General features: G+C 41.8%; 1 protein-coding gene across 9 annotated transcripts in view; it reads right to left on the bottom strand.

The window, feature by feature from the left end:
• The window catches only part of ccser2a (coiled-coil serine rich protein 2a), a 72,265-nt gene that overhangs the window by 32,444 nt on the left and 20,099 nt on the right, over window positions 1-19,722 (bottom strand). For all 9 annotated transcript variants that reach the window (XM_036985534.2, XM_036985521.2, XM_036985519.2 and 6 more), the window contains exons 3-4: window positions 9,365-10,691; window positions 8,992-9,197 (exon numbers count right to left, since the gene is read on the bottom strand). In XM_036985534.2, the coding sequence (XP_036841429.2) occupies window positions 8,992-9,197; window positions 9,365-10,688 (1,530 nt within the window). In that variant the 5' untranslated portion in view covers window positions 10,689-10,691. The remainder of the gene's footprint in view (window positions 1-8,991; window positions 9,198-9,364; window positions 10,692-19,722) is intronic.

Genomic DNA, 19,722 nt, shown 5'->3' on the forward strand with positions numbered 1-19,722 from the left:
GCAGACTCCATAAGGAAAGACGCTAGGAGGCAAAACTAGCCAGTTTTAGAACGTTATGTTGAGGAACAAAATGAGTCTAAATGGAGATTAAATGGAGACCTTCGACTATCACATTTAAAACAGACTAAGGGAGTTACTAATAGTTACCACAGTGGTCAGCAACCAACAGGAAAATATGATGACTACATTGAGCCCACTAATCTTAGTGCTGACACAGATCACTTTCATCATTGTAAATAGCTACTTTCAAAAAACAGTAGTAACCACTATCAAATGTGTTTGTTCTGGCTGACGACACACATTGGTTCAGTATAGCAGCTATAAATGCATGCAGGCGTATGTCATATACTAAGAGGGAAGACAGAAGGCAAGAGAGAGAAATAAGAAATCAATGAATGATCAGACAAGACAATGTAGGGACATGTTGGCAATTTCTGCACGGCAAACAAAGCAGCCTAGATATTAGCTAACTAATACGACAACAGTCTGCTTGCTGAGTGTGTGTACTATAAACAGCAGTGTACAGCAGAGAGAAAGGCTTAAGCACCTAGCTCATTTATCTGCTAATGAATTAGGCTGTCACCACCCAGCGCTACAAAGCCTAACATTAGATCCAAATAAATAAATCAAGAAGCAGCAGCTCTGCAGCTTTGAAGTCAGAGAGGAGGCGAGGATTAGAGACAGAGCGCCGTCAGGAGCTTGCTCTGCTACTGAGAGGATATGTCTCACATGAGAGAAGCCGAGTTAAAATAAAAACACAGCAAATACTAGGTATCTGCAGGAATAAGGAATGAACAGGCCAAGGAGAGAGTAAGTGAAAAGAATAGAAGGGAGAGTGGCTTCACATTGTTTTTTCCAATGTCTATCAGTTATAGCATTTCGGTGGAAATAGCCATTTCAGGTACATTAGAATGAATACAGACAGCCATTCTACAATATGTCTTCCACTGGCTATTTTTAACCAAATCATATGTTTTTATGTAAATGGAGGCTACAGAAGTGTCATTACACTTTTTGATTTCACTTGGTTTTGAGAAACTTACCCCACCAGCGATAGACCTCCTCGGGCTCATTGGGCAGTATTAGGGGAAGCAGAAAACATGAACAACGGCTACAGAAACACCCAAATACGGCATTTTAGAAACAGCAAAGCTCCCAATATAGTGAGGCAGGTCTTTAGATGTTGTACATATGAAACCGTGTCATTTCGAACTTTATCCAGACTGTTATATTTCATTTTGTTGGACTCAAGCGTTACACTTCATGCATATGCATGCACTTACATTCTTGTTTCCATTGTGATGTTAGTGATGGTTTCTATAGCAACCAAATCAAGCCAAATAAATATTAGCTGTTGCCATATCATTATAGCCCATTTAGGACATATCTTTGCCGATATCCACAAAACAGACAAGCGTCAACTTTCATCTGCAGGATGCTTGTACACACGCAAGCAGGCGGAAGAATGGGAATGTGAACGTATCGCTCAAGTTAAACAAAATATCATGCCATTTATATCCAAAACAGAGATGAATAAAAATGCTATTATAATGCATTAAAACCTCTAATATGAGGGCAGGAGTACTTCTAATTATGAAGCTGGCTGTCTACTACTCAACAGCAGGCTATAGGAAATCATCAAGTGAAAATCGTGGAAACCAAGTGATGTATTTCTCTCACCACACACACACTTATGTCATATTTAACGTAACACTGCCATCAAGCAGAGGCACAGAGGTATTGCAGCACAGCTTAACTAGGATGACTGTGATTTGTTTTGTCTGGGTTCTGTCTTATGAAGCTCTTTTACAACACAGGATCATAAGACGTTTGTCAGGTTAATCCTACACCAGATGACAGATCATCATGGCTGGCTGTTGCCTCTTAAGAGACTTGTCTGTCTACACTGAGTGTACAAAACATTAGGAACACCTTCCTACTATTGAGTTGCACACTCTTTCAGCATCTGAATGGCACACATACAAACCAAATCAAATTTGATTTGTCAAATGCATTGAATACAACAGGTTTACCTTACCGTGAAATGCTTACTTACATGCCCTTAACCAACAATGCAGTTCATGAAATAGAGTTTGGGTGTCAAGGTAAATAGTCTGGGTGTCCATTCGATGAATTGTTCAGCAGTCTTATGGTTATGGGGGTAGAAGCTGTTATGGAGCCTTTTGGTCTTAGACTTGGCGCTCTGGTACCGCTTGCCGTGCGGTAGCAGAGATAACAGTCTATGACTTGGGTGACTGGAGTCTTTGACCATTTTTTGGGCCTTCCTCCGACACCGCCTAGTATATAGGTCCTGGATGTCAGGAAGCTTGGCCCCAGTGATGTACTGGACCGTACGCACTACCCTCTGTAGCGCCTTACGGTCAGATGCCAAGCAGTTGCCATACCAGGCAGTGATGCAACCAGTCAACCATGCTCTTGATGGTGCAGCTGTAAAACTTTTTGAGGATCTTTGGGCACATGCCAAATCTTTTCAGCCTTCTGAAGGGGAAAAGGTGTTGTCGTGCCCTCTTCAGAACTGTCTTGGTGTGTTTGGACTAGAGGTCGACCGATTATGATTTTTCAACGCCAATACCGATACCGATTATTGGAGGACCAAAAAAAGCCAATACATTTTAAATCGGCTGATTTTTTAAATTTATTTGTAATAATGACAATTGCAACAATACTGAATGAACACTTATTTAAACTTAATATAATAGATCAATAAAATCAATTTAGCCTCAAATAAATAATGAAACATGTTCAATTTAGTTTAAATAATGCGAAAACAAAGTGTTGGAGAAGAAAGTAAAAGTGCAATATGTGCCATGTAAGAAAGCTAACGTTTCAGTTCCTTGCTCATAACATGAGAACATGTGAAAGCTGGTGGTTCCTTTTAACATGAGTCTTCAATATTCCCAGTTAAGAAGTTTTAGGTTGTAGTTATTATAGGAATTATAGGACTATTTCTCTCTATACCATTTGTATTTCATTAATTAACCTTTGACTATTGGATGTTCTTATAGGCACTTTAGTATTGCCAGTGTAACAGTATAGCTTTCGTCCCTCTCCTTGCTCCTACCTGGGCTCGAACCAGGAACACAACGACAACAGCCACCCTCGAAGCAGCATTACCCATGCAGAGCAAGGGGAACAACCACTCCAAGTCTCAGAGCAAGTGACGTTTGAAACGCTATTAGCGCACACCCCACTAACTAGCTAGTCATTTCACATCGGTTAAACCAGCCTAATCTCGGGAGTTGATGGGCTTGAAGTCATAAACAGCTGCTGGCAAATGCACGAAAGTGCTGTTTGAATGAATGCTTACGAGCCTGCTGGTGCCTACCATCACTCAGTCAGACTGCTCTATCAAATCATAGACTTAGTTATAACATAATAACACACAGAAATACTATCATTTCAGTGAAATACAGAACCGTTCCGTTTTTTATCTAACGGGTGCCATCCATAGGTCTAAATATTCCTGTTACATTGCACAACCTTCAATGTCATCTCATAATTACGTAAAATTCTGGCAAATTAGGCAGCCCCAAACTGTTGCATATACACTGACTCTGCGTGCAATGAACGCAAGAGAAGTGACACAATTTCACCTGGTTAACATTGCCTGCTAACCTAGATTTATTTTAGCTAAATATGCAGGTTTAAAAATATATACTTCTGTGTATTGATTTTAAGAAAGGCATTGATGTTTATGGTTAGGTACACATTGGAGCAACGATACACACTGCATCGATTAAATGCAATGCAGGACACGATGAACTAGTAATATCATCAACCATGTGTAGTTAACTAGTGATTATGATTGATTGATTGGTTGTTTTTTATAAGATAAGTTTAATTTTATAAGATAAGTTTAATGCTAGCTAGCAAATTACCTTGGCTTACTGCATTAGCGTAACAGGCAGTCTCCTCATGGAATGCAATGTCATCAGGTGGTTAGAGCGTTGGACTAGTTAACTGTAAGGTTGCAAGATTGAATCCCCCGAGCTGACAAGGTAAAAATCTGTTGTTCTGCCCCTGAACAAGGCAGTTAACCCACCGTTCCTAGGCCGCCATTGAAAATAAGAATGTGTTCTTAACTGACTTGCCTAGTTAAATAAAGATTAAATAAAGGTGTAAAAAAAAAAAATATCGGCCAAATCGGTGTCCAAAAATACCTATTTCCGATTGTTATGAAAACTTGAAATCGGCCCTAATTAAATCGACCATTCCGATTAATCGGTCAACCTTTAGTTTGGACCATGATAGTTAGTTGGTGATGTGGATACCAACGAACTTGAAACTCTTGACTTGCTCCACTTCAGCACCGTCGATGTTAATGGGGGCCTGTTCAGCCCTCCTTTTCCTATAGTCCACAATCAGCTCCTTTGTCTTGCTCACATTGAGGGAGAGGTTGTTGTCCTGGCTGTCTCTGACCTCCTCCCTATAGGCTGTCTCATCGTTGTCAGTGATCAGCCCTCTACCTCTGTTGTGTCATCAGCAAACTTAATGACAGTGTTGGAGTCGTGCTTGGCCACGCAGTCATGGGTGAACAGGGAGTACAGGAAGGAACTAAGCACGTACCCCTGAGGGGCCCCAGTGTTGAGGATCAGCGTGGTGGATGTGTTGTTGCCTACCCTTACCCCCTGGGTGCGGCCCGTCAGGAAGTCCAGGATCCAGTTGCAGAGGGAGGTGTTTAGTCCCAGGGTCCTTAACTTTTTTTATTTATTCTTTTAAATTGAATATCCGAAACATACAATATACTTGCAGTGAAGCCTCTCATCAACTACACCATACCAGTCATCCAATAGACTCCCATTCAGAGCGACACACAGAAGCATCCAGGGTCAATGCCCTGCTCAAGGGCATATTGATAGATCTCCCACCTGGCCAAAAAACATGAACCCTAACACTCCAAGATCCCCCCCCCCCCCCCCCCCCACAGTTCCCAATTAGCTGTCCCTCAACCATTCAAGACCCCTCCCAAACCCCTAAGAATATATATATTTTTTTTAAATACTATTATTAATTTCATTTTTCACCCCCAAGAATCCCCCAATGCACCAACAACCAAGAGAATTAACTAAATAGAAAAAAGAAAAAGATAGAAGAAAACAGCAAACAAAAAATCTATAAAAAACAAAGGACATCAAGGACAATGCCAACTGTATATGTTTGTGTGCATGTCTGGCACTATTACATGTATGCGTGTGTTCTTGTATGCATTTATTTGAATGAGAGTGTGTGTATATGTATGTGCACAAACACCTGCATGGCATCAGCCTCAGGCTAACCGGCATTAGCTGTAAAAACACTGATCCTCAGGTGTCATTCAAACATACTTTTTATTATGTTTTCTTTTGAGTGAGCTTTTCTCTAATGTGGTTATTGGATCTGATTTTAATGGCTAGCATTTTGATGGCCATAACGAATAGATATGGAGACAGTGGACACCCTTGTTTAACTCCTCTTGACAATTCAAAACTCTCTGAGAAGTAGCCGTTATTTACTATTTTACACCTGGGGTTGCTATACATTAATTTTAGCCATTTTATAAGAGAATTACTGAAATTGAAACAATCTGGGCATTTATAAATAAAATCCAGTCTTACTTTATCAAATGCCTTTTCAAAATCCGCTATAAATACAAGGCCTGGCCTCTTAGATGTTTCATGACATTCTGTTATTTCTAGTAGCTGTCATATATTATCTTCAATGGATCGTCCATGTAAAAAACCTGTCTGATCAGGATGGTACCTGGTAAAACCTTTTTAATTCTGAGTACTATGCATTTCGCTAGTATTTTTGCATCACAACATTGAAGTGTTAGATAGACTGGGTCTTTATATTTGCCATCTGGGTCTTGTTTTAATAATAGAGAAATCAGACCTTCCTGCTGAGTACCTGACAGACTACCATTTCTATAGGAGTAGTTAAAACAATGGAGCTTTTAGTATATCAAAAAAGGCTTGATATACCTCTACCGGTATGCCATCAAGCCCTGGGGTTTTTCCAGACTGAAAGGATTTAATAGCCTCAAAAAGTTATTCCTCTGTAATTTGGCTTTCACACTGATTTTTCTGTACATTTGTTAATTTTCCATTTTTTATTTTATTTGGAAAGAATTCCTTATCGTAATCTTCATTCAGTGGGATAGAATGGGACGGAAAAGAGAACATCTGCCTAAAATAATTAGCTTCCTCTTTTAAAATATCATTCGGAGAATCATGGATGACTCTGTCTTCAGTAATGAGTTTCTCCAAATTATTTTTGTTAGTGTTCCTGTACTGGAGATTCAGGAACCATTTTGTGCATTTTTTCTCCATATTCCATCCAGTTTGATTTATTTTTGTAATAGATTACATTAGATCATTCTTGAATAAGTTCCTAAAGTTATTTTTGTTTTTCCTCTAACATATTTTGTATCTCTGTAGTGTCATTTTTATTGCTATCTACCTGTACTATTAGTTAGTCTTGTCTCTTTAGACAGAAACTGCTTTTTTATTATTGATGAATATTGAATTGAATGACCTCTGAAGGTACATTTGAAGGTAACCCAAACAATAAGGGGATTTGCTGAACCTCCTGGAAAAATTCTGTTATAAATTATTTTGTCTTAGTTAAAAATATGTTTTCCTCCAATACACTTCGATACAATTTCCAATATCCCCGTCCTCATGGAAAATCTATAAGAGTTGTGTGAATGCCAATTAAATGATGATCCGATCGCATTCTGTCTCCTATTAAAACATGTTTAACCTTTGATGAAAGAGACAAGAAAGTAGTCAACTTAACACTGTATTATAGTCTTCTAACATAACGATTTGATCATTTGTTGCCTGTACGTTCAATAAGTTGGTACAAATGTTTTCGAAAAAGTATGGATCATCCTGATTTGGACCATATAGTTGAATGAGCCAAATCTCTTTTTCGTCAACTTTCATATTCAAAAAGATCCACCTTTCTTGCGAATCATTCCTGACTATTTGCAAATTCAGATAAAAACATTTGTTAATTAATATCATCACACCTTTGGACTTCCTTCTGTCCATGACAGAAAAAATGTTCACCACCACATTCCTTTTTCCACACAACTTCATCTCAGGATGTAGAGCGAGTTTCCTGTAAACAGTATATGTTATATTCCTTTTCTTTTAGCCGCATAAAGACTGATCTTCTTTTTTTGGAATCTGCTAAACCATTACAATTATAACTGGCTATACTTATTTCACCCCTTACCATAACTAGATACTATTCTCAGTCTAAATTGACCATAATTAGTGCTTGTAAAGTTACTTCCATCAGAGGTATTATGACGGTCAAAACTAGAGCTTTCAAATGTCTGATATATAGAACTTAAGAAATAGGTTCTAGCAATATCGGTTTTATTCCCTTGCCTGTTTGCCTGTGAGCCAATGCCACAGATGTTAGAAAATTGAGACAAGATACTATGTGTGAAGTAAATCTGAGTAGGTTTGTGTGTATGATATAGGATGTGATTTAGTGAGAGTGTGTACGATGTCTGTATAAGAATAAGATTATAATGTGTGCTGTCCAAATAAATAATAACTCCGCCAATTTGCATGGTTGAGTGTCTGTGTGTGTAACATGTAGTGCGTATAGCCTTAATATTCATGATGATAATTGTAATCCATATTGTATCACTGTCATAGTTGCATCATAATTAACTTTAACATCATTGAAAAACACATCCCAGCATTTCCATAGCAATTGACGTTTCACATGATCATGAAAGACACCTTGCATTACTCTAGAGACAGCTTCACTACAAATGTGTTCCGTACAATATGTTATTAGAGTCCCCTGTTCTACTCCAATCTATACTTCTTTATCGGTGTAACAAATGGCTTTGGCCACATGGTGTCACCCTACATACATGCTTTACTTTGCTGTGTTTGCTCTGAATCACGTTCCAAACAAATACAGCACATCTCAAGGGTGCTTTGACCTAATAGGCCAAACAATTAGGAAACAGTATGTTAGATGGACCCTATTCTACTAGGCTTACCAGATACATGAATGTCATTGTCATTGTATCAGTGCAATGATTTATGGCTCAGTTGGATTGTGGGTTCGATTCCCGAAGCCGTACGCATGACTTTAAGTCGTTTGGATAAAAGTGTCTGCTAAATATTATTATTATATATTAGAGAGAGTCACTCACACCCACTCAGAACAGTTGGCATCCCCAGACAGCTCTCTCCCCAATACACACTGTCTCAGTTGTCTATGCACCACTGTTCGGTCAACAATTCTGTGTCTTCATGTAATGGTAAACCCCAGAGGAAGGGAAGAAAAGACTAAGCTGATTAACTGTTTTAAATCCCCGTCATTAAGCTCGTTAAACATTCCAGAGCCAATGGCACCGGAACACCGAGAGGAAAACAGAAAGAAACTGTTCGATTATCTCCAGGAGATCATATGTGGCTTGTAAGGAGCTATGCAGACATTCCAGAATCTGGGAACCCCACGGGAGGGAGACCTTGGTTGGGAGTGGGTGGCTGGCAGCCTTGGCATTCACATTCCCTTTCTGACCTGAGTCTTTGTTCTCCTAATCCCTAATTAAGGATCTAATTTAACTGAATTTTTAGCAGCGGGATCAATTGACAGAATAAAGCAGGTAGCTCTTGCTGGGAAGACTGGACTGACATAATAGGGTCAAAGGTACACCCTATCAGGCCTCTGGTGAATACCAACACTAGTCAATCTGATGAATTAACTTTGTACTGTACTGTGCATCATACAGAAATTACAGTATGTCATTACTAGTCAGTGATACTTAATGAAGTGTATGCTAAGCGGAAGACAAGACAATTGCTGACAATAAAACAGTCTGTTTTTCTACACAATGACTAAATATTCTCCTGACACTCTCTATGTTCTGACTGTATCTGACCAGCCAGGTAAATATGGGTGTTTTCGTGTGTATGAATTTGGTACCCTGGGGCAAACCAAGCGTTGACTCACCATGCTGTTGAGGCGGTCTGAGTCGTCATAGCTCTCACATGGGTGTGTTCTGGGTCCCAGGGGCTCCAGATCCTCCTCGTCCCACATGTAGGTGCCCCCCGAGCTGTTGGAGGGGGACAGCTCCAGAGACGAGCCCTGAAGGAAGTCTCCCCTCTCTGGGGGCAGGATGTCAAGGGCTGTCCTCACCCCAACTTCCTCCTTCCGCCCTGCACAGGGGACACAAACAGGACAATCAGTTCATACGGTACATTTTACTGACTGTCAGGAATTATGGGACTGAAGCAGTGTTATAAAAGCTCTGGTTAATAGTGGCAACTAGTAGTAACAAAAGAAGATAAGATTTCAGCAGGTGTTTTTTATTTTTTTTGCTTACCTGAGAGGCCCATCTCATTCCAGTCCATGGTCTCATTCAGGAAGCTCCGCAGGCGGGTCTGAGTGGCAGTACTACCTCTCGTCCTGTTGTCTGGGACATCCCCATCAGCCAGGTTATTAAAGTCATCCAAGAACTCCTCGCTGGTGTCTCCTCGAGAGAGCGATGAGGCTGAGGAGAGAGACATGTCCTCTAGCCCCTCCCCTGTCCCCCTGAGCTGCCCCCCTGAGGTCCTGTCGCTGTCACTAAGGGGGTCTGGAGTGAGGGTGAGGGGGGGTGACTCTGCCCTATCCCCGTCCCCCACTCCTCCAGCCCTGACCTCCCCCTTCACCCTCCCTGTAAACAGGGGTTTCTGCTGCTTGACCTGGCCAGGCCGTGTCAGTCTATAGCCCAGAGCAGAAGGCTTGTTCAGAACACAGTTGGGGAGAAGAGGTTTTTTCAGGGCACTAGGGGTTGTGGAGGGGGAGGCGGCTGAAGAGAGGCTCCTAGGATACTGAAGCCCCCCCAGCCCTGTCCCCAGGCCGAGGCCCATCCCCAGGCCCTGCCTCCCATTCGACAGCTGGTGGGGTCTGATGTGGTTGATCCTGGGTGGTTGTAGCTGGGTGTTGGCCAGAGGCTTGGCCAGCTCCACTGCCCGGTTAAAGGAGAAGGAGCGTGCCATGGGCAAGTTGGTCGGGGACGGGATCTGCTTGAAGTGGGTGAAACTCTGCGAGCGCACCATGTTGTCCAGTGTGAGGGACTTGAGGCTGTCGCTGGACTGGGACAGGCTATCTCTAGAGCTGCTGCGCGGGGAGCTGGAGCTGGCCCGTGGCCTTACCAGCCCTGAACCTGACTGTCCTGAACCATCAGTAGCTCCATTTTGGCCTAGTTTGGGGCCTCCACTGAAGGAGGCGCTCTGCCCCTGTCTGGGCCCTGCCTTGGGGCTGGTCTTTGCGACTTGGCGGGGGATGGCCCTGGGGCTTGAAGTAGATGACTCAGACGAACCAGAACTCCTGACCCTCTTAGGGGTGGATGGGGACGGTTTCTTGATCTCCCTCCCCCATGTGGAGTGCTGAGTCTTGGGCTTGTCCCCTCCCTCCTTTGGGCATGCATCATCTTCAAGGCTAGTGGGGGTGGCTGGAGTACTGCCACCGTCTTTCCTCCATTTTAGAGAGAAGGAGGAGGCACGGACCACCCCATTGGGTCTTGCTGGGGGGGTGGTCTTGCTGTCTTGGGGTGAAGGGGTGGTTCCATTGGGCAGGGGGCTGGTGACCCCCGTGGTGGGGCGGACACCGAACTTAGGCAGTCTGGACACCATGGCAAGCTTGATGGGTGTCTTCTCTTCCATCAGCTGCCAGCACAGTGTATGTGAGAGAGAGAGAGAGAGAGAGAGAGAGAGAGATCAAAATTACATTTCTGTTGCAAATTCATACTTTCATGCATGCGTGGATGTGGCAGTCCTGGGCTGGTGTGGTTACACGTAGTCTGCAGTTGTGAGGATGGTTGGACGTACTGACAAATTCTCTAAAACAACGTTGGAGGCAGATTATGGTGGAGAAATAAACATTCACTTCCCAGGCAACAGCTCTGGTGGCCATTCCTAAGGTCAGCATGCCAATTTCACTCTCCCTCAAAACTTGAGACATCTGTGGCATTGTGTTGTATGACAAAACTGCACATTATAAAGTGGCCTTTTATTGTCCCTAGCACAAGGTGCACATGTGTAATGATCATGTTATTTAATCAGCTAGTTGATATACCACACCTTTCTAGTAGATTATTTTGGTAAATGAGAAATGCTCACTAATAGGGATGTAAACAAATTTGTGCACAACATTTTGGAGAAATAAGCTTTTTGTGCATGTGGAAAATGTAGGCGATTTTTTATTTCAGCTCATGAAACATGGGACCAACACTTTACATGTTGCGTTTATATTTTTGTTCAGTATACAGTGCCTTGCGAAAGTATTCGGCCCCCTTGAACTTTGCAACCTTTTGCCACATTTCAGGCTTCAAACATAAAGTATACTGTATTTTCTTGTGAAGAATCAACAACAAGTGGGACACAATCATGAAGTGGAACGACATTTATTGGATATTTCAAACTTTTTTAACAAATCAAAAACTGAAAAATTGGGCGTGCAAAATGATTCAGCCCCTTTACTTTCAGTGCAGCAAACTCTCTCCAGAAGTTCAGTGAGGATCTCTGAATGATCCAATGTTGACCTAAATGACTAATGATGATAAATACAATCCACCTGTGTGTAATCAAGTCTCCGTATAAATGCACCTGCACTGTGATAGTCTCAGAGGTCCGTTAAAAGCGCAGAGAGCATCATGAAGAACAAGGAACACACCAGGCAGGTCCGAGATACTGTTGTGGAGAAGTTTAAAGCCGGATTTGGATACAAAAAGATTTCCCAAGCTTTAAACATCCCAAGGAGCACTGTGCAAGTGATAATGTTGAAATGGAAGGAGTATCAGACCACTGCAAATCTACCAAGACATGGCCGTCCCTCTAAACTTTCAGCTCATACAAGGAGAAGACTGATCAGAGATGCAGCCAAGAGGCCCATGATCACTCTGGATGAACTGCAGAGATCTACAGCTGAGGTGGGAGACTCTGTCCATAGGACAACAATCAGTCGTATATTGCACAAATCTGGCCTTTATGGAAGAGTGGCAAGAAGAAAGCCATTTCTTAAAGATATCCATAAAAAGTGCCGTTTAAAGTTTGCCACAAGCCACCTGGGAGACACACCAAACATGTGGAAGAAGGTGCTCTGGTCAGATGAAACCAAAATTGAACTTTTTGGCAACAATGCAAAACGTTATGTTTGGCGTAAAAGCAACACAGCTGAACACACCATCCCCACTGTCAAACATGGTGGTGGCAGCATCATGGTTTGGGCCTGCTTTTCTTCAGCAGGGACAGGGAAGATGGTTAAAATTGATGGGAAGATGGATGGAGCCAAATACAGGACCATTCTGGAAGAAAACCTGATGGAGTCTGCAAAAAGACCTGAGACTGGGACGGAGATTTGTCTTCCAACAAGACAATGATCCAAAACATAAAGCAAAATCTACAATGGAATGGTTCAAAAATAAACATATCCAGGTGTTAGAATAGCCAAGTCAAAGTCCAGACCTGAATCCAATCGAGAATCTGTGGAAAGAACTGAAAACTGCTGTTCACAAATGCTCTCCATCCAACCTCACTGAGCTCGTGCTGTTTTTCAAGGAGGAATGGGAAAAAAATTCAGTCTCTCGATGTGCAAAACTGATAGAGACATACCCCAAGCGACTTACAGCTGTAATCGCAGCAAAAGGTGGCGCTACAAAGTATTAACTTAAGGGGGCTGAATAATTTTGCACGCCCAATTTTTCTGTTTTTTATTTGTTAAAAAAGTTTGAAATATCCAATAAATGTTGTTCCACTTCATGATTGTGTCCCACTTGTTGTTGATTCTTCACAAAAAAATACAGTTTTATATCTTTATGTTTGAAGCCTGAAATGTGGCAAAAGGTCGCAAAGTTCAAGGGGGCCGAATACTTTCGCAAGGCACTGTATATACAGTATGTTGTAGCAGTGAGACAGACAATGACATGATGTCATGATTCCTAGATTAGTAATAATTTATTTGGGTCAATGACTAGACTGGAAACCCGGCATTGACACAAGGATTCCGGCCCTACGGCGTTCTGTGTCGAGCGTGGCAGTCTGGCACAAGATCAAAGCTAATGTAACAGTATAACTTTAGACCGTCCCCTCGCCCATACCCGGGCGTGAACCAGGGACCCTCTGCACACATTAACAACAGTCACCCTTGAAGCATCGTTACCCATCACTCCACAAAAGCAGCGGCCCTTGCAGAGCAAGGGGCACCACTACTTCAAGGGCTCAGAGCAAGTGACGTCACCGATTGAAACGCTATTTAGCGAGCACCACCGCTAACTAGCTAGCCGTTTCACATCCGTTACACTAACTCTTTGTTATTTTTTTATATGCAAATTGAAAAGAGTAAACATTCTGGAGTCAATCCCTGATAGACAGAATCCTTTGTTGGACTGTAGAGTACCAGAAACAACCGTCTGTTATTTCACTATTTCAATATCAGCCTTTTCCTCTAAATCTACAGCGTTAGATTTTTAAACCACAGACAATGAAGAATGAACTTTGAAAGATATTTGGCGGACTTTCCCCATTGTCTTCTCTTTTCATTACCACTTTAGATATGCTTCAATGGGACCTCTGGGTTCCCCCCCCCCCCCAACTTAACAAAGCTGATGAGTCACAGCTACCTTATCATAAAAACACCAGAGCGCCATAGGCTTTATGATATCACAGAACCATAGGGCATAATAGTGAATCATATTTGGTTCAAAGGGAAGGGGAAGTTTTAGGTTCTGCATGTAGTATAGCTTCCTTTTCTTGCAGCATCTGGTAAAGAACCTTCATCTTCCTTATCCAACGGTTCCCCATTCCCAGACCCATTACTACTCATCTGGATCAGCTCCAGAACAGAGGCTGCATTAGGCAGCACACACACACACACACACACACACACACACACACACACACACACACACACACACACACACACACACACACACACACACACACACAGAGGCACAAAGCAGGTCACTTCATATTGACAATAATAAGGGCTTTTGTAAAGACCTTGCTGATGCTGATATACGTGCCGGTCCCCTTAACCAGGTCAGAAGGTTGTGGAGGAGGGGAATTTGCATGTCTGGCTTATCTGACACAGGAATAGTGGGACAAGTATAGTCCATTTAATTCATGAGCATGGATAAACTGCTACACGGTGTCGCTCATCCAAGGGCCATGCTGACTGGCATCATTGTTTTTGTTTTTTTAATTGTCCATCATCAGATATATCCCTTCAAATGGGAAATTCCAGATAGTTATGGGAACTGTAGCGGCTTCAGAGGAAACTCCAGGTTAGTTTTAGTTGGTCAACTTAAGACTATCAGAACATAATGGGGTAAAGAAGAAATGTGTTAATAGAAGGAAATAGAATTTAAAGGGATGTGTTGGCCTGAGTTCCAACCCCACAGTGCAGCCATGTGAGATGTGAACATCAGAACCTGGGGGTAAGATGCCAAGAGGGCTTGGCCAAGTACAGGACAGGACCCCAAGTAGGACACTGAGGCTGGGACTCAGGCCAGCTCAGTCAATACTGAATGGAGGATGGACGTAAGCCGTTGGTGAGTTTAGGCCTAACTCCATTATCCTTCAGTTATAACCATTCAACTCAAATAATGAATGCAGCCTGGGTGGTCTGGGCAGTCTTTTGTCAGACTCCAGTCCGAAGCCTGTCAAAAAGACACCATTGCCTGTAATAACTAGTAGTCAACTTCAAAAATAAATCATTCTAGAGGACTAATATGTGTTTCCATAGTATTCATACACAACCACAGAATACGGGGTGCTAGTTAACCTAATACATAACGGATATCTACTGCTCTATTGGTAAAGGGAAATTCCACAGTAACAGGGACACTGAGACTCTCAGGGACACTGAGACTTTCACATAAATACTTATGTCAAACAAAAAACAATAATTGCAAAGTTAAACAAACCATGCAACTCTATGCACAATAACTTATTTTAACAATTTCCAAAGACATTTTTACAAAAACACATTTACTTTAATTAAGAACAGTGCAGATGCAAAGTCTGGTAACAAAACGGATGACAGCAAGAGCACAAACTGTCATTCTGTTAACAAACTTTTCAACTGTTACCCAGAAAGGATTTAATCAAATAACATTTTATTTGTTAGATGCGCAGAATACAACAGGTTACTTACAAGCCCTTAACCCACAATGCAGTTTTAAGAAAATACCTAAAGAAAGTAAGAAATAAAAGTAAGAAATTATTCAAGAGCAGCAGTAAAAGAACAATAGTGAAGCTATATACAAGGGGGTACCGGTACAGAGTCAATCAATGTGCGAGGGCACCGGTTAGTCGAGGTAATTGAGGTAATATGTACAGGTAGGTAGAGTTATTAAAGTGACTATGCATAGATAATAACAGAGAGTATCAGCAGTGTAGAAGGGAGGGGGGGATGCAAATAGTCTGGGTAGCCATTAGATTAGATGTTCAGGAGTCTTATGGCTTGGGGGTAGAAGACTCATGGACCTAGACTTGGCGTTACGGTACCACTTGATATTGAGAACAAAATGGATGCATTGGATCTTTTGTTACATCCGTCGTTAGATGAATTAGGCCAAGGTGCAGCGTGGTAGGCAAACATCTTACTTTTATTTCAAATGAACACCAAAAAAAAATACAAAACGAACGTAAAGTTCTGCAGGCTATACAGCAACTAACAAAAAATCAAGATCCCACAAACTAAGGTGGAAAACAGGCTGCCTAAGTATGTTCCCCAATCAGAGACAACGATAGACAGCTGCCTCTGATTGGGGACCATACCCGGCCAACAAAGAAATATAACACATAGATTTGCCCACCCTAGTCACACCCTGACCTAACCAAAATAGAGAATAAAAAGGATCTCTAAGGTCAGGGCGTGACACCTTTAACTTTGCAATAATTGTTTTTTGTTTGACATACATTTAGAAAACTCAGAGTCTCAGTGTCACGCTGTTCCCGTGGAATCGCCCTTAACCGGTGATGGGCAACTGGCGGCCCCGCTTTTGGCAAGTTAGTGTAGCGGCTAGCTATCTACACTTGTATTAATTATGGTCAAATCACTGACCGAGGGGCCCTCATTGATTTTGTTAGTTACTCTCACTCAGAAATCTAATTGTTCTCTCTACCCCATGGCAAAATGTATACGATTGCAGGAAGTTAGCTGCACATTTTTCTCTCCACCCCATGACAAAATGAGTAGAATTGCATGAAATGTGTTAGAAAATTCCAAAATCTGCTCTCCGCCCCATGGCAAAAGATTTAGAATTGCAACAAACTTGCTTTAAAACTGCAACATTTTCTCTGCCCCATGGTAACATTTATACAATTGCAGGAAATTAACATACATTTTTTCCTCTCTGCTGTCAAGAAGAGGTCCGCTAAAATTGTTGGTCGCAAGGTGGGGGGCCAACCCTATCAAAATTGCCCATCCCTGCCCTTTTACATTGATGTGCCACTTCCTATTCTTGCTGAGTAAATCATTGTGTTTTGGACCAAAAACCTACAGAAGTGTACGTAAAACTAAAGGATGACATTGGGCCATTAATCCACAAAGCTGGTTTGTGTGTGTGTGTCTGGGAACACTGACCTCACACTACACATTGACCCACATTCCCACACGCACACACTGTGCCATCACCAGCCCAAACTGACACTGCAATGTAATAGAGAATAGAGTTGCTGCCAGCCTCACTAATCTGCCTTGCACGCGCACACACTCTTAGAAATCAGGTCAGTCACTGGAGACAACGTAGCCAAAGCCTCTTTGCCCAGGGAGGGGGTAGGGCAGGGTTGTGGGGGAGGACGGGCATATACGGAGTTTCTCACTGACCCACTGCTGTCATAGTTCAATAACCTCACCCAGGTTCCATTCATATCCAGAGTGACACACGACTACACCCTGACGCAGCTTTGGCAACCATCTTCAGCTAGCCAGCAAGGCTGCCTGATATGTGCGTACTTATCCTATAACCCCCCCCCCCTCACACACACACACACACAGAACATACTGTATCTTAAATATATTTATTTCAAGAATATTCACACCAATAATTGAATTACCAAAACAGAATCACTAGACCAGTAAATGTAAAATACACATTTTCTCTGCTCTGTAATGTACGATATACACCCATTCACCTGAACAAAATTGCTAACAACTGCTGCTGTACTAAAGGCATTAACTCATTGTCCTCACAGCTTAATTTGTGGCCTGCACTAAGACCAGTACAAACATGTTAGCACAGCCTCATTAAACAGAAACAAATAGCAACTGTAAGCAAACAGGGCAACTGACACACATCCAGTATATGAAGTTCATAGAGTCAGGGTTACAAACACACCATCTGTCACTCACTCAAAGCTCCTACATTACCCCCTCCCCCAAAGCATTGTGGTAAATAAACATCCCTGAACTAACACACTATACCACCTGCTCTTCTATCCACACTCATCAAGTCTGATGAAACCTCGCAGAGATCCAGTAATCCAGGGATATATATACAGTTGAAGTCGGAAGTTTACATACACTTAGGTTGGAGTCATTAAAACTCATTTTTCAACCATTCCACAAATGTCTTGTTAACTTCTTTGGGGTAGGGGGCAGTATTTTCACGTCCGGATGAAAAGCGTGCCCAGAGTAAACTACCTGCTACTCAGACCCAGATGCTAGGAAATGCATATTAGTAGATTTGGATAGAAAAACCTCTGAAGTTTCTAAAACTGTTTGAGTGATGTCTGTGAGTATAACAGAACTCATATGGCAGGCAAAAACCTGAGAAAAATCCAACCAGGAAGTGGGAAATCTGAGGTTTGTAGGTTTTCAAGTCTTAGCCTATCCAATATACAGTGTCTGTGGGGTCATATTGCACTTCCTAAGGCTTTCAACAGTCTTTAGAACCTTGTTTGAGGCTTCTACTGTGAAGTGAGAGAGAGAGAATGAGAGCTGATTGAGTCATGGGTCTGCCAGAAGGCCATGTGCTCAGTCAGGCGCGCGCCAGAGTTAGCTCCGTTCCCTTTCATTTCTAAAGACAAAGGAATTCTCCGGTTGAAACATTATTGAAGATTTATGATAAAAACAACCTAAAGATTGATTATATACATCATTTGACATGTTTCTACGAACTGTAATATAACTTTTTTGACTTGGTCTGGACCTAGTGCCTGCGCATTTGGATTACTGTACTAAATGCGCGAACAAAAAGGAGGTATTTGGACATAAATTATGGACTTTATCAAACAAAACTAACATTTATTGTAGAACTGGAATTCCTGGGAGCGCATTCTGATGAAGATCATCAAAGGTAAGTGACTATTTATAATGTTATTTCTGACTTTTGTTGACTCCATTACATGGCGGGTATCTGTATTGCTTGTTTTGGTCTCTGAGCGATGTACTCAGATTATTCCATGGTGTGCTTTTTCCGTAAAGCTTTTTTGAAATCTGACACAGCGGTTGCATTAAGGAGAAGTATATCTTTAATTCCATGCATAACCGTTGTATTTTCATCAACATTTATGATGAGTATTTCTGTTAATTGACGTAGCTCTCTACACTTTCACCGGATGTTTTGGAAGCAAAACATAACAACGCGCCAATGTAAACAGAGATTTTTGGATATAAATATTAACTTTATCGAACAAAACATACATGTATTGTGTAACATTAAGTTCTATGAGTGCCATCTGATGAAGATCATCAACGGTTAGTGATTCATTTTATCTCTATTTCTGCTTTTTGTGACTCCTCTCTTTGGCTGGAAAAATGGCTGCGATTTTTGTGACAAGGTGCCTACGCCCCTAACATAATCGAATGGTATGCTTTTGTCGTAGCCTTTTTGAAATCGGACACTGTGGTGCGATTAACAACAAGTTTTACTTTAAAATGGTGTATAATACATGTATGTTTGAGGAATTTTAATTATGAGATTTCTGTTGTTTGAATTTGGCGCCCTGCACTTTCACTGGATGTTGGTCAGGTGGGACATTAGCGTCCCACGTACCCTAGAGAGGTTAACAAACTATAGTTTTGGCAAGTCGGTTAGGACATCTACTTTGTGCATGACACAAGTAATTTTTCCAACAACTGTTTACAGACAGATTATTTCACTTATAATTCACTGTATCACAATTCCAGTCGGTCAGAAGTGTACCTACACTAAGTTGACTGTGCCTTTAAACAGCTTGGGAAATTCCAGAAAATGATGTCATGGCTTTAGAAGCTTCTGATAGGCTAATTGACATCATTTGAGTCAATTGGAGGTGTACCTGTGGATGTATTTCAATGCCAACCTTCAAACTCACGGCCTCTTTGATTGACATCATGGGAAAATCAAAAGAAATCAGCCAAGACCTCAGAAAAAATATTGTAGACCTCCACAAGTCTGGTTCATCCTTGGGAGCAATTTCAAAATGCCTGAATGTACCACGTTCATCTGTACAAACAATAGTACGCAAGTATAAACACTATGGGACCACACAGCCGTCATACCACTCAAGAAGGAGACGCGTTCTGCCTCCTAGAGATGAACGTACTTTGCTACAAAAAGTGCAAATCAATCCCAGAACAGCAAAGGACCTTGTGAAGATGCTGGAGGAAACAGGTACAAAAGTATCTATATCCACAGTAAATCGAGTCCTATATCGACAGAACCTGAAAGGCCGCTCAGCAAGGAAGAAGCCACTGCTCCAAAACCGCCAT

The sequence above is a fragment of the Oncorhynchus mykiss genome, chromosome 1 (genome assembly GCF_057628025.1).
Source record: "Oncorhynchus mykiss isolate SJ-2025 chromosome 1, ASM5762802v1, whole genome shotgun sequence".
NCBI lineage: Eukaryota > Metazoa > Chordata > Actinopteri > Salmoniformes > Salmonidae > Oncorhynchus > Oncorhynchus mykiss.